Source organism: Ananas comosus, linkage group 1 (assembly GCF_001540865.1).
Source record: "Ananas comosus cultivar F153 linkage group 1, ASM154086v1, whole genome shotgun sequence".
In the NCBI taxonomy this organism is placed as follows: Eukaryota; Viridiplantae; Streptophyta; class Magnoliopsida; order Poales; family Bromeliaceae; genus Ananas; species Ananas comosus.
Window position 1 is genome coordinate 2,720,360 of NC_033621.1, and position 16,327 is coordinate 2,736,686.

The 16,327-nt window shown below is 35.1% G+C and overlaps 1 protein-coding gene across 3 annotated transcripts; it reads left to right on the plus strand.

Moving 5' to 3' along the window:
• On the plus strand, positions 906-9,896 carry LOC109720669 (protein SNOWY COTYLEDON 3-like). Of its 3 annotated transcripts, none has more exons than XR_002219036.1 (7): positions 906-2,683; positions 4,284-4,403; positions 6,259-6,375; positions 6,450-6,539; positions 8,696-8,803; positions 8,891-9,034; positions 9,530-9,896. XR_002219036.1 is itself a non-coding variant. In XM_020247928.1 (6 exons), the coding sequence occupies exons 1-6, from the start codon at positions 1,352-1,354 to the stop codon at positions 8,951-8,953; spliced, it is 1,830 nt and encodes a 609-aa protein (XP_020103517.1). In that variant the 5' UTR covers positions 906-1,351; the 3' UTR covers positions 8,954-9,340. The 3 variants fall into 3 exon arrangements, 1 of the variants encoding a protein (XP_020103517.1); XR_002219034.1 differs by lacking the exon at positions 9,530-9,896 and adding an exon at positions 9,153-9,340; XM_020247928.1 differs by lacking the exon at positions 9,530-9,896 and having other exon boundaries at positions 8,891-9,340.

The following is a 16,327-nucleotide window of genomic DNA, read 5'->3' on the forward strand; positions in this document are numbered from 1 at the left end:
CAAAATTACCTATAAATGAGGGGTCTCAATACACTTTTACCTTTCAACAAGCACAAACCCAACTAGGGCGGTAATCTAACTTGCTGTTCGCAAGCCAGCTCGTGTTCGGCTCGAAATGAGTTCGAAATCAAATTGTTCGTTTAGTAAACGAGCGGAACACAAGCTGAATTTTTCAACTTTTTAATAAATGAGTAGAACACGAGCTGAATTTTTTAACTCGTTTAATAAACGAGTAGAACACAAGTTGGGATCAGCTCGCTTGTGTTCGGCTCGATAACAGCTCGAATATATATATATTTTATATTTATATAATTTATTTAATTTATATTATATATATAAATAAATAATTATATATATTTATTTATTATTTAAATTTTAGTAAAAAAAATAAAATCGAGCTCAATTATAAAAAAATACATTTATATGTAAAATTTTAACTTTTAGATCAAAATCTAATGAATAAAATTTTTATAAATTTATTATATATATATATATTAAATTTAATTTATTTAGTTTATTATTTATTGATCGGCTCGTAAATTATATTAACGAGCAAAATACAAACTGAATTTTTCGGGTCGCTATTTTTACGAGCTAACTCGTTATCCGCTCGTTGACGCACCAAAACCCATCTGCTCTCTCTCTCTCTCTCTCTCCCGGAAGTTCCAACCTGTAACGCCGTGCACATCACGGTTACACTGCACTGACACGTGGGCCCCACATGCAAGGGGGTCCCACACGTCATGCTAATAAGAACCAAGATATATGAGCGTTACATGGAAAGCAAAATCACCGTCTCCTTCTCTCATCCTCCCTCCAATCTACATCTTCTCAATTATTATACTTACCTGCTACCTCTCTCTCTCATCCTCCCTCTCTCTCTCTCTCTCTCTCTCTCTCACTCTCACCGTCCTTTCCTCTTCTTCGCCTCATCGGAGCTCTCTTTAATCCACATTATTCTCCGTTTTAAATAACACACCCCCTTTATTATTATTATTATTATAAATAATACTACTAAAACTAATCCCATTCTTTCTCTCTCCACACATGAACACACTCTCGCTCTCATCTTAAGCTCCTGAACACCAGCACCCCCACTACGAACATAACTACCCAAAAAAAAAAAAACAAAAAACAAAAAAATCCCCAAACTCCACGGCTACTACTGTACACACAATGTGGCTTCACCTATCACTATCTCTCTCACTTCTCCAGGTGAAGAAGAAGAAGAAGAAGAGAGAGAGCGAGCGCTAGAGCGGTCAGAGGAGTAATCCCCCTCGCTCACAAGAATTTTATATATATATATATAGTTCGTAGGAGGAGGAGATAGATCGAGATCTCACCGGCGATCATGGTGGCCGCCGCCGCCGCCGCCGCCGTCGCACCCGCACGAAACCCTTCTCCCCGGGAAGATCTCGCTCGCCCCCCTCTGATCCCCTCGGAGAGCAATGGCGGCGCCGCCGCCTCCGCGGCAGCCGCGGCGCGGCGGCCCCGCGCGAAGGAGATCGGGTCCCGCTACCTCTCCTCGTTCTCTTCGCCCTCGCCCGCGCCCTCGGCCTCCACTTCGTGCGCGTCCTCGACGTCGTCGTCGTCGTCGTCGAGCTCTTCGCGGCGGCTCCCGTCGCCGGTGCCGGCGCCGCGGCCCTCGGCGACCCCAGCATTGCCCCAGTCGGCGGCGCCGCGGAGGTCGCACTCCGTGGGCCGCGCCCGCCCCGCCGCGCGGGCGGATCCGCGGCCGCAGATCCCCGCCGAGCCCCCTCCCCCGGCCCCGCCGCCGCCCTCCTCCGCCGCCGCGTCGCGCGCTATCTGCACCACCACGAGGAGCCTCTCGGTGTCGTTCCAGGGCGAGTCCTTCTTCTACCAGACCAGCCGCGCCAAGGCCGCGGGCTCGCCGAAGCCCACCCCCGAGCGGCGGAGGCTCTCCACTGCAGCCGCCGCCGCCGCCGCCGGCGCGGCGTCTTCGAAGGCCGGGGAGCAGTCGGAGAACTCCCGGCCGTCGGATCGCCACCACCGGTGGCCCGCCGCTAAGCCCCAGGCGTCCAATCCCCTCGCCAGGAGCTTGGACTATTCCTTAGAATCAAAGAACTCGATCCTGGCGACCGTACACTTGCTGCAACAGTCCATGGTGTTCGATGACGGTTTGAGGCGCGCCTCCTCCTTCGATGCTGACGATCTCTCTGCATCGTCGGACACCGATAGCGTCTCCTCTGGCAGCAATTCGGGGGCACAAGATCTCGGGGTGTCGGGACGAGCTAGGGTTTCTCAGAGGGGAATTAGTGTTCCTGCGAGGTTCTGGCCGGAGACCAGCGGTCGGCTAGGTTTGGTGAAGAGATCTTCAGTAGATAGCCCTTTTTCATCTCCTCGCTCGGCTTCTTCACCTCTCCATGGACCAGTGAGGGCTTCGTCGCCGTGTAAGGTGATGGCTTCGCCATCGAGAGGGATGGCCAGTCCTTTGCGGGGAAGGAGTGGATCGGCGGTGAGCACTTCTTCTCCTGTTGGGGTTCAGCCGGCGAATGCGCCCTCTATCATTAGCTTTGCTGTGGAGGTGAGGAGGGCGAAGAAAGGAGAGAACCGGATCGAGGAAGCGCACGTGCTGAGGCTCTTGGACAACCGGCATTTGCAGTGGCGGTTTGTGAACGCGAGGATCGATGCTCTGTTGCTAGTGCAGAGACTAACTGCAGAGGTGAGGGCGATAACGTTGCAGTTGTATCAGTTTCAATTGAATCTATGTTTTGCTTATCACTTTGGAACTGCTTACTTGTGTTTCCATCTTTGCAGTCTATAATTCAATGTGAAACACCATATAATTGCCTTGTAATGTGTCGTTGCTGAATTGTTGTTGCCTGTCCAACTGTTCTACCGATGTATATAAACTTACACTGTTATCTGCATAACTGTGTATTTCCTATTCATTTAGTCCTCATGATAATTGTCATATGGTTTACCATTTGGTGAATTTCCTTCATCCTTTTGTAATTAGGCATTTATCATTTACTTTACAGAACATTGCTATATTCTATTAACTCATTAGATAGATAGTTGATTTGACATATTTAAGATATGCTGTATTTGTGACAAAATATGACTTCATAGATATTTAATCGGCGAGGGTAGCAAGCTACATAATTGTGCAGTCAGAAATGGTAGATCTCTTAGTTTACAATAGTTCATACATAGGGGCACCATGCAAGCTGCCAATGATGAGCTTGCGTACAATTGAAATTCATTCAAAGAATGGCATAGGTACATGAACTTTTTTTGTGCATAAATGATTTCAAAAGGTGAATTTTTGACTGGATTGACACTCTCTTACTTCATGTATTAGGTTGGATTTTGCATACTATGAGAGCTACTTTTAGTTTCTTTCTATAAAAGAGACTTGATAGCTAGTACTTTTGTGTAGTCATGAGTAATCAAATTGCCCTTAACTTTTTAACTTGATACTTTGTTTATAGTTATTACTTATTAGCTCCCCACAGGTTATAGAAGTTATGGCAGTCACAAGTAGGTTTCTAGGGCATTACTAGTTTTGAATAATGTTCTGATAGCAGTGGACTTCAAAGATCATCTAAAAATGTTGCAACTAATTAATTTGGACTTTTGTTAAATGAGGGCTAGTCACCCAGAATTTTAACATCTCAAATTGGCATTGCATTATAAAGTATCTTGGTTTTCCCTAATACTATGCTATGAGCCTTCGTAGGCCACCTAGAGTTAATATTTTGGCCGGTAGATCGCTGGGTTACATGCAGTTGACTAATTTATCTTCTATCTGTAACTGTTTAGCTGATCATCTTGGGCTGCCTGACTTCTTAGCACAGAATGAAGTTTCCTCCTATCAATTTTCTAGTTTAGGCTAGTAATTATTTCATAGCTAGGTGATTACAATTCTTCATCTGTTGCCATGATCATCTTTTTCTTTTCTTATACTTAAGGCTGAATTAGTTTTTTCGTTTAGTGTTAGTGATGCAAAACTCTCCCAGCCCAATCTGGTTGATTGCGTCCTACATCAGTTTTTCGATAGATACAGAGATTCTTCATAGTTAAACTCAGCTAAAAATAACTGCTGATCCTACTGTTAAGTTTTCCTTCATCTATTCCTCCCCATTGCGCAGTTCTGAATCAGTACTTCGTCCTTTTGGTCTCTGTTCATTGCTGAGTACATTTTAGAATATTTATCAACTTTTCCTTCATCTATTCGGTATACTCATCAACTTTTCCTTCGTATATTCCTTAAATAATGTATACTACACATTGCTTATATTCTTTTTGATTTGTATCAGAAAAATCTTTACAATGCATGGATTAGTGCCTTGAGGTTGCGTGATTCTGTCACTAGTAAAAGGATCAAGCTCCAACTTCTGATGCAGAATCTTAAGCTAACTTCCATTCTTAAGGGACAGGTAATTCTTCGGTTATCATCTCTATTTTGCAGATGTTGTGGAAGCTTTCTCGTATATTATTCTTTGTACACTTTTTGATTGTCATTGCCTATGCCATGCTTGAATTCAAAACTAAATGAAAATTTTGACCTTTCGCAGCTATCTACTCACAAAAAAGTGGATTGAGTTGTGTCTATTTAATCAAGTAAAAAATTACTCTGGGAATTGATATTAGTGGGCAAAAAGTAGCTTAATATGCAGTATTTGAAGTCAAGAAGAGATAAATAAGCAAAGGCCAGTTGGCAAATTAATCAACTGAAGAAATTTTATCTTAAATTATACACCTGCTAATGGGATTTGAATTTCACAAAGGCGTAGGTCTTAGAAGTTTCAAAAGGCTTGAAGAGGGAAAATTTGTGGAAGAGAGTTCCAGTCTACTATGTATCGTAGAATTAGGTGACTGCCATGCATCAATTTCATTAGCCCTTTTACTTTGTGTAGGTTGCTAGAAGGTGACTGTCCTTTTGCCATAACACACTTCAAACTTTTTCACATGATGTACATCTGTACCAATATACAGTAGGTTGCAGGGCCCAAGTGAGTCCAAAGATCTCTCTTCCTTTAGGGGATTTGAGCCCATTCAATCTACCTCTTTGAGTCTTTTATCCATGGTATCCTGCTTAGAATTGGGTAGAGATAAGTGGAGCTATTTGAGTTTCGTATGGTTAAATCTGATTGAATCATAGAAACTTGCAATTAATTCATCACCAACTTAATTTGCCATGCATGTCATGTTATTTCATATCCATTTTGTTCTGAGGCTAGTTCATATGTAGTATATCTACTTTAATAGTTCTTGTCTTTCAGTTCCTATTATCTCTTACTTTTTTTTTTTTTTCCGCTTTAGCTGGTAACTGAAAGTAGATGGCCTAAGCATCTCCCACTCCAAAATTTCCTCCTTTTACCCTCAAGTTGGTTACTCTTTGTTCTTAATTGTCTTTGTTTGTTTGCTATTAGCATATTCTTCCTTCTTCATCTTGTCCCATTGTAACTATGCTACCAGTGATAGGGCAGCAAGCTTTCTGGCCCAACAATTGGGGTCAGAATTATGCCTTCAACTTTATTCTGATCAATATATATAACTAGTACCTTTAAATATTCATCTTGCTTGGAAGTTTAAAAAATTATTTTGTTAATCATTCTGCTCTGTTGACTACTGAGAAACTTTCCTTTAGTGTTTTGCTATAGGGAAAATATTTAGGACATGTTTGGTTCACCTATTTTAGACTATGGAATCGGAATGGAATCGGAATGGAATTCATTGATTCCGATAGTTGTCGTTTGTTTTATAGGAATCGGATTCTGATTCCCATTCCACTCCAGAATGGGAATTGGCTAAATCCATTTATGGCCCAATCTGGCTTTGAATCTCGGATTGGCCCATTCCAAAGTAAACTATTCAAAACTCTCTTTCACCAACAGCTACCTCCTCTCCCTTCATCACTTTAATCAAAATCCTCTCTCAAAAAATCTAAATTTCTATTCCGATTTCCAATCCAATAATGAACCAAATATTTTTGGATGATTCGTCATTCCATTCTCCATTCCAAAGCAATCCAATTCCATTTTCCATTCCTATTCCAATCATGAACCAAACATGCCCTTATGTGCTACTGTATTTAAGATTTTAGAGCATTAGTTATCTAAAAAGTTTCAAAGCTACTTGTGCCCTTGTTATTTATCTTTCCTGCAGAAACAACCTGTTATTTTTCATGACAATAATCTTTGAATAGCAATACTTTTAGGCTATTAATTCTTCTGCTGCACTAATAGTATTTTCAGCTTTTGAAACTTGACCAGTAGAAGTTTTATACAGATGTCTTATCTGGAGAGTTGGTCTCTTATGGATAGAGATCATTCAAACTCTTTATCAGGAGCTATTGAAGCATTAAAAGCTAGCACTCTCCGTCTTCCCGTTGTTGGTGGTGCAAAAGTCTGCTCCTCCTCTTATGCCACCTTTACTATACTCAATTTTAGTGCAGACTTATAGTTTATTTCTTTTTGAAGGCGGACATCCAAGATGTTAAAGATGCTGTTGGTTCGGCAGTTGATGCAATGCAGGCAATGACATCTTCAATGATATCTTTGTTGTCAAAGGTGATTGCTTTTACCATTTTTCTTCTGTACATTCCATCAATTCTAAGCTCCTATACTGTCTTTGCTGCTTCCATGTTTATACTTCATCTATTTCATTGAGGGCCTGTTTAACTCTTTTATTTAGAGGCAAGCTATCAACCTAGTATCAACCCTTGAAGGAAAATTTTGTAGATAAATTAAGGCTTCTTAACTATTGCATCAAAACAAGTTCCTGCACATTCTGCAACGTGTGAAAAGAGAGTATCAAATCATTTGCATTAAAAAAATATATATTTGTGTTTAAGCATGAAACGAAGGTTTTCTTGGGAAGTAAGCTGATAATTTTCTACTATTACTAACGCTATCTTATTGAAGTGCGAGAAAAGATATCTTCACTGACCACATTGTAGAATGCACGGTTGTCAATTTCTATCGTGGCTTGCTCGATACTGAACATGTAGTGTTGGAGAGTTTATAAGCTTTTATAATTGTACCCTTGTAGAAAGTAGTTTTAGATGTTGAGTAAAGAGTGAAGTCCTTATGCTACATCATTGGAGAACCTGCAGAAAATTTACCAGCCATAAGCTGGTGGTCCCATCTCGAGAGAAGACAGGTCAAATAGTCAACAGGAAGGGAGGAATAATAAGGAAAAGAGAGAGGAGAATAAAGTCAAAAGATAAAGAATAAGAAAGGAGCCAACAGCAAAATGCGTCAACATCAAGGATTTCTCCTTTTTTAGATTCAAATGAGAGTTAGGCGTCCATAGAAAAGTGAAAGAAGTCTCTGAAAGTGAAAAAATAGTAATAATAAAAAATGTTTAGAATGAAAGAAAGAAACTTAAAAGAATTAAACAAGGGCTTTGACTTCACAAAACTTTTTTTTTCCTTTTGGCCACCCTCCTTATTTTAAGTACAAATGTTCAAAATGCCTTGGGTTTCAACAGAACTGCAGATCATTTAGTACTGTGGGTGAACTTATTTAATTTTTTTTTTCTTTTAATCGTCTTTATGAAGCTAAGGTCTTGCCTATCACCCTCTCTAGCAACAGTAGCAGGAGAATCACTATTTGGAGGGCTATACAGGGATTGATATATCTCAATGACCTGCCGCAGAAATTCTTTCTTTCTGTAGAATTCCATTATTGCCTGCTTCCCTTTCTAGTTTGTTACCCCACTCCCATTTATTTCTGGTGGTTCAGTATAGGCTGGTAGCGCATGTTAATAAATCAATAGCTCTTGCATACACTTCATTATAAATAGGAAGGTGAACTCATGTAAATTGGCAATAGTGGTAGCAAGGATGCTGAGAGTAGCCAGATTTACGCCTGAAGTTTTGGCTCAATAGTTGGAAATGTATATGGCGTGAAGGCATGCCAAGACAAAGTCATTCCTGGCAAAAGCCTGTTTGACCTTGCTATAAGGTGTAGTGTTGTTAGCTGAAGTGCTCTTTGTGTCTTGCTATTCAGACGATTTACAAATCTCCCCAAATTGCTTCTCTCTGCATTTTCTGTTTGCCAAACATTCTATAAAAGTGACTATTGCTGAAAGAAAAAGCAGCAGCAGCACCAACCAAGGGCTAAGTATATATAGGTCTTTAAACACTGTAGTTCCTAATGTTTCCTAACAGCATCACCTTTTTCTAATAATACGGTGAGTTAGGTATGGCACGTCTCACAACCAAATGTCCTGTTGTGGACCCTCTAAATTGATGCCAATTTCTTCGCCCAAGCATGATTAGGCAAGAGATGAGCTTGCCTCGGAACCAATAAGGCCACCCAGCAGGACTATGCACCGCTTTATAAATTTCTCTCTAAGTATGGTGTTGCGATATGGGGGTAACCTTTTATAACAGCTCCTTTTCACATGGGGAAAAAAAAAAAAATCTAGAGTGCGATGAGTAGTCCAATTCATGGGCAGACACTAGTTTTGTATTAGAACTTTTTAAAAAAATGAGGGGCATATTCGTGAGTACGGGTTTATGTCTGCAAATAACTAAAGCCGTAAATAGATCATATATTTTGCATAGCATATTTGCAAATATCTCAAAAGAAAAATAACGTGCCATAAAAATCGATTGAAAATTTTCATGAGGCGAAAGTTATCCCAAGTCAACAGTGTTCTGATCATGTATACTTGGCCAACTATCATCTCACAGTTTCTAGGATATTTTCTTCTCCAGGTTGAAGGGGCAAATTCCTTGGTGTCTGAACTTGCGAAAGCGGCTTCTCAAGAACTAAAACTGTTGGATCAATCCAGAGATCTCTTGTCCACTGTGGCTGCTTTGCATGTAACTCCTACTACCCTTTTTTTCTGTCCTTTTGCAATATTAACATGCATTTGCTAATTTATTTTTCTTCTCAAAAAAAAAAATCAGGTGAAGCTATGTAGTCTGCAGGGCCACATATTACAACGAAAGTGCAGGTCCAGTAAGCTGTAATTGTAGAGCAGATTCTCGTACTGATCACTAACTTCACAGCGGGCTCTTTTGTTCCCATGCCAACTGGAGATTGTCCGAAAGGTATTGACGTTTTATGTGATTGGATGTTTGTAGAGTGTTCTAATTCTGCTTGTTGTTGATCTCACGTAATGCATCTGATTCATGTTTTTTTTTTTTTTTGTATTACTCGTATGTCCAGAGGAATGGCCTTGTTTTCTTCTTCTTCTTCTTCTTCTTCTTTTGACTTCTCCTGCAGAGATTGCAGTAGTTGTATACAGATTACTTTTGCTGATAAAAGGGTGTATATATGTCATGCTTTGTGGCTGCTGCTTTGAATGAGCAAGTGGAAGAAAGCTACGTCTTTGTTTGCAAGAACTTTTGCTTTTTTGTGTGTTTTCTTTTTTCTCGGTGTTCTTTTTTCTATTTGCATTTTTAGATCTGAGTTATTACTTGGAAAGATGATTGCACAGAAGCATTTTCAATGCAACTCCGAAATCATCTCAAAGTTTTGGTTAGATCAACCAACTTCAATTTGGTGCAATTGAGTTGCAGAATTTCAATTTGTGTTTCATTCAGGTCTCTTTGTCAAATTCTGTATGGTTTTTCCAACAGAAGAATAATGCGACATGGATTTCATCATCTGCAAAAAGATGGCATGACTATTGATTCAGCTGCCACGACTGCATCGTCATTTATGTTATCTATTAGAGAAGTGCGAAAGTTGAATTGCCTGCTGTATAATCCCTCTTTCAAGAGAATTAAACCAACTCTGGGGACGATTCAATTGAAGTTTCAGTAATCTAAATGAAACTTTGAGATACAAGTTCAGTGACCAATGTGTAAGCTAATCTGTTACAATAGCTTTCTCTAAACTGCACGCGGCGAAAAGAAATCAGGGGCTATATATGATTTTGTTCTACATCAAAACTCTGGTCGAAGTTGATAGATCCTTAGACATCAATTGATTGAATAACACCCTTGCTTTGGCTTAAAAGACCCCTGTTCTGATCACTGTGATCCTTAATTTGTTGTGTTCTTCTCTTTCTGAACGGAGATAAGGACGTTTAAGTTGATCTCTCACTTTCTTTGAGCCAATGTGCAAATTTGTATTCTTTTTATTGGCTTTTATCTCTTGACAGTTCCACTGGCCAGCTTCTGATTGAGACCCAATGGCTGCTACCCAAGTGCTAAAAATTAGAAAATTTTGTTGGCTGGTCCATATCTTTTGCTTCTATCTTTTAACCCTAATAAAAACAAAATAGAAAACCTCCTCCTACATTATTAATTGTATAATTTTGCTTCATCAACTTTGAAATGTCACCACTAATTTATAGCATCAAAGCGAAACTCTAAAATAATTTTAATTTTTTTAGATCCTCTTAATATCCAAACAGATTTATTCGGACAACGTATTTTAAAAAACTAGACCTTTGCCTGCACCAATGCTTAGAAAGAAAATGTTCCAAATTTTTGGTGCTGTTTAAAATAGTGATAAAATGCCTATTTCAAATTAAAATAAAATTTTATGTCAAGGAGCAAGTAAGACCAGGGACAAGGGAACCTAGATTTTTACCTAACATAAATATGAAAACATGGTTAAACATAAATAGGACTTAACTTATGCGTATTGACTACTTTGATTTGACTATTTAATCTTTTAAATTTTTAATTTTAGTACCAAATCTTTCATATTTATTTGAGTTAGGTCATTTGATGTCTCTCCCAATAAAAAATTTAAGTTAATTATTTATTTTAATAAATTTATTGGTATATTGAATTACTTAAATTGTATTAATTAAATCTGTAAAAATACGACGGACTCAAATTTTAAAATGAAAGAGTCGTTAACATATTCAAATCAAATAAATTAAAAAATAAAATAAAAAATCTAAAATTTTTTAAAATTAGAAAATCAGATCAAAATAAGTAATACTTTTAACTTTTATATATTTTCACTTACGAAAATTGTGAATTTCCCATAGCTCACCATCACCGTCCAGTCGTTTCGCCATCTCCTTCATCATCAGATGGGTGATCTTCTAAGTTGCAATGCCATCACATCATATATATTTTAAGGCGGTCAAAAATTTTTAGAAAAATAATAATAAGTTTTTAAAATATATGATAAAATGGATAAATTTTAGGAAAATGTATAGATTTTACACCCTATTTTAGGGTTGATAAAAAACTCAAATAAATTTGAATAAAAATAAAAAAAATTTAATGTGACGGTAGAATATTAATAGTCTTGGGATGAAGTTGGTATAAGATATATACTCCATTTTAAATTGTTCTAAATTTTATGAGCAAATTTAATTTCTTGAAAACATGAATAATGCTGTGGGGCTGTCACATTTTCAATTCAAGCCATGTGAAATATATGAAACAATCATTGTATTATAAAAATTTAAGATTTTAAAAAATTTCTAAAGACTTAAAGAGTTAAAAAAAGATATTTATAAATTTTTATATTGTAACGATCTGACCCGTTAGTAATAATAAATCGTTAAGCCCAAACAACCGGCCCAAAATGTTTAAACCCAGTTATTATTAGGACTACATCATTGGGTCCAAACCAGACAAACCAGAACAAGAATTACCAGACGGTATGAGATTCTAGAGGTGGCTCCTACCAAATCCGTTGGTATAGCACTTTGTCTCGTATACCATTTAGCTCTCACAATTTCAGCTGGTATTCGGCTCTGAAACTAAATGTAACGACCCGATCCGCTAGCAATAATAACTCATTGGGCTCAAACAACCAGCCCAAAATACTTAAACTCAGTTATTATTACTAGTGTGCAGGTCTCATATAAATCGATTGAAATTAATATCTCATCCGATATAAAACTATTGAGGCATTACATATATTTAACAGAATATCTTATTTTAGATTGCTTTAAATTTTATGATCAAATTTAATTTTTTTTTTTTTTTGAGAGATAGATAGCATGCTACCCGCTTCGTTTATTTTATTTAGAAATAAATTTAGCTAGAAATATAAATTAATTAAGATTCAAATTTAGATCTTGGATGCCTATCATCAAGCTTTTTGTCATTTGCTCTAGAAACGGTAGATAAATTTAATTTGTTGAAAAGATGAAAATAATGCCGTGGGGGCTGCCACATTTTATTTTTTTTCTTTTCCATGTCCGTCGGCTCCGCAATCGAGGGAGGAAGCAGCCGAATTTGGCGCCGACACTTGCCGTCAGCCTTTCTCTCCACGTCTGGTGATGCGACGTCTCCACGTCAGCTGTCACACAAAATGGGAAGTTCGCGACCGCACCCATTCATTAAATATTTGTAGATACTATTATCTAACACAACTAAAATACTTTTAATAATATATAAATACTATTAGTAATATAAATATTTCTGTGCTACTAAATTATCTTTAATGATGCAGTTTTTAAATCGACGTTCGGTTCTATTAGATTTGATCTACACCGTTGAAAGTATTTAAAAATTAAATTTTTTAATTTTTCGATATTATTTACCTATCAAACGAGTAGTCTAAAAAATAAACGGCTAAAAAAAAAATCTCATAAGAAATAATGATAAAAGACTTGAATTTAAGATCAGAGATGCTGATCTTACTCTAAATAGTAAAAAAAAAAATTTCTATAAAAATTTCACCAAACTTTGATTGTTTTATACTGTTTAATTCACAAACGCGTCATATCGACGATTAAAATTGTTAGTTTTGAGATCTTTTGATCACTAATCAAATAATGTCGAAAAATTATGAAATTTAGTTTTCAAATACTTTCGATAGTGTAAATCAAGTCTAACGAAATAAATTGTCGATTTGAAAATCGCATCATTGAAAATAATTTGATAATACGAAGAACTCCGTACTACTAATAGTGTAGCAGCTTAACTCTATAAATAATATATATTATTAACTTTTCAGTCATTTAATGCTTATAATTTACTATAAGCAATGGTGCTATTATAAATCTAAAGAATAAAAAGTATATAATATATATTATTTATGTGCTATTATAAGTATTATTATTATAGGCGTACACAATATTTTTAGACTTTTTTATTATATATAGTGAGAAAATTGATATAAAGTTATTACAAGAAAATCTAAGAAGCGCAAATATAAATAAAAATCAAGAAATAAATAAGTAAATAAAATAATAATTAACAAAAATTTGTGTACATTTTTTTAAAAAAAATAAAATAAATACTAGTATATTTCGGAAGTAGGCAAAATTCGCCGCCTAGTGGACCCCACTCCACTTGGCGGGTTTTCTTATTTGCACTTTTGCAAGTCTATCCCTACACAATCATCTATTCGTGGTCATGTGACAAATATTTTGAAAAAAATACACAAAATTATTTATCTGAACTATAAATTATTTTAAATTTTCTATCTAATATTTTAAAAATTTTAGTTTTACAATTCAATCTTTTCAATTTATTGAATTTAAATCAATTAACAGCAGTTTAACTTTAAAATTTAAATATTTTATTTATTTATAAAATTTAATTAAATTTATTAAAATAAATAATTAACTTAAATTTGAGTCTCCTAAAATTTGGAATACCGACAAAAACTTTGCTACAAAATGATGGATATATTTTTTGTGATTGGTACGATGTCATTGCATGCCATGGAATTAAACCCATTGACAATAATTTTGTTTTATTAGCATCAGGTTAAATTTCATATAGGTCCCTACAAAAATAATAAATTATAAATATTTTTTTATAAATTTTAATTTTTATATATTATTTCTTCAAAAGTTCTAATATTTTCAAATGTGTTCCTGTCATTTGGATCCTTTAAAAAAATTAGTTAACCATAGATAAAATACTTGAGCATAATTAGTTAATGAGATGAATTGACCTTTTTACTCCTCTTTAATTAATAGTTGAAATTTTTGAAGGAACATTTGTAATGATAAAAATGTCATTTTACTTATAAAATAAATTATTTTGACGGTAACAAATCAGAAGGACATATTTGAAAATATTATAATTTTTGTAAAAAAAATATATAAAAGTTAAATTTTGTAGAGATATATTACAATCGCTGTATTTGCAGGGACATACAGGAAATTAAACCTGCATCAAATAATTATTAAAATTACTAATGCTGATTTTTAAAATTACTAAAATGCCCCTGCATCAATTAATGCACCATGTCCTCTTTGATGTAACATGTTTTTCTTGTCGCTTTCTCAAGAGGCGTCCACACCCTTCCCTCTACACTCTTCATTTTCCACTGCGAAATTATCGCGTGCACCTGGTGTATTCATGCATCTTCTTATGCACCGCATCAAATATTTGTAGATGAATTATCTTAAGAGCGGTTTGATTTGTATGAAAATAATGTCCTAAGTTTCATAATATTTTACATATATTGTTTTAAAAATATAATAAAAAGTGTTCATATGGTTAAAACTAATATCATTTTCTAGCTAATTGATTTTTTATTTAATATAATATTAGAGACAGTTCTAAGTCTTCTCTGTTTGAGTTTAATTTTCGTATCGGTCATTTTATTATTTTACTATTTTTATACTATCTCTTCAGTTAGTGTACATAATATATTCATTTTGATATCTATTATGCGCATAGCAAAAATGTTAAAGCTAATTCGTATATTCTGTAGTTAAATTTCAATTTTAAAACTTCTATTATGACTTTTTTTTTCTTTTTTGGAGCAATATGTGAGATATACTTTCCACTCTTTGCATGTAATAATATCTCTTCTTTCACTCTAGAGAAAACTTCAAATACCCTTCTTGTGGTTTCACTTTTTCTCATTTTAGTACCCTGTGGTTTAAAGTGTATCAAGTTAGTATGCTATGATTATGCACTTTTTTACTTTAGTACCTTGTGGTTTAAAATGTATCAAGTTTGTACTCTGTAGTTTCGCACTTTCTCACTTTAGTATCCTATAGTTTAAAAACCACAAGGTACTAATTTAATACAAAAATAAAACCACAGAGTACTAACTTGATAAACTTTAAACCACAGAATACTAAAGTAAGAAAGTGCGAAACTACAGGGTACTAACTTGATACACTTTAAATCACAGAATACTAAAATAAAAAAGTACGAAATCACATAAGGATTTTTTGAAGTTTTCCCTTCACTTTATAACTCTCTCACCAAAGTATCAACACCACGGCTCCCACTCGTTTATAACGTTTTCGAGGGTGGATAGCTTATATAAATGTTAATTTGGACATATCGACAAAGCAAAAAGGAACAAGAACACGTAAGTTAAATAAATAAATAAATCAGAGCAATTGCGCGCACAAAAACTACTACACGTGTCGTGTGATGAGACCTCTTGTACTGTTAAACGAGAAAATAAAGATAGAACAATACTACTGGAACACTCTAAAGTGGGATATACATCTTAAACCTATTATATCTTATGATCATTCTTGTCATTTTAAATTTTTAAAAATTTTACTAAAAACAAATTCCATTTTTATCAAGCTAGAATTGCGAGTGTAAGATATACACTCCTTTTTTGGGTATACAAGAATTATTTTTCATAAAGATAAAAAGTTACATAATTATCTGAATTACGAAACATTTTGATTGGACAATTTAATCATTCAAAATTTTGATTATATTTTCTAATGTTTTAATTTATTTGATTTAAATTAGCTTGTGATAGAAAGTAATTCGCATAAACTTTAAAGACAAAATATTATTAACCAACTTAAATCAAACAAATTGAAAAAATTCTGTAGTAAAATTAAAATTTTAAAAGATTGAATAGTATATGCAAAATAGTCTATAATTCAGATAAGCTCTGTACATTTCTACCTAAAATAAAGGCACAAGTGAAATATAATTACATCAATTGTTATTCAATTATCACGACCATCGCTAGCACACAAGTAGTAAAAGGCTTGATAGTTGGTAGCTGAGATTCCAAATTCAAAGCACAACTACTTTGTATTTTCAGTAAAATTCATATCTTAAAAAAAATAAACGAAGCACATAATATGCTATCTTTCTCTCACCGAAAAAAAAAAAATTTTGATCTAGTTGAAAAAATTTTGATTTTACTACCTTACCTTTTAACTTGTTTAATTTGAGCCGGCTAATGACTTCTCAACTTCAAATTTAGAAATGCGTTGTTTATCTTTAAAAATTTAAATTCATGTAACTAGAAATTTATTAAAATAATTTAAATCAGATAATCTAAAAAATAGATGCTAAAATTAACCGAATAAATAAAAGAATTTAAGATTAAAAAAAAAAGATGACAAATGATGATAATCTGGCGCATGATGTGTACGGAGTCAAATACTCCACGAGCAAATCTTGGGGCGAAACTTGGGGAAGTTAATTTACGTACGTAGTTCCAAAAAAGAAAAAAGAAAAAGGAAT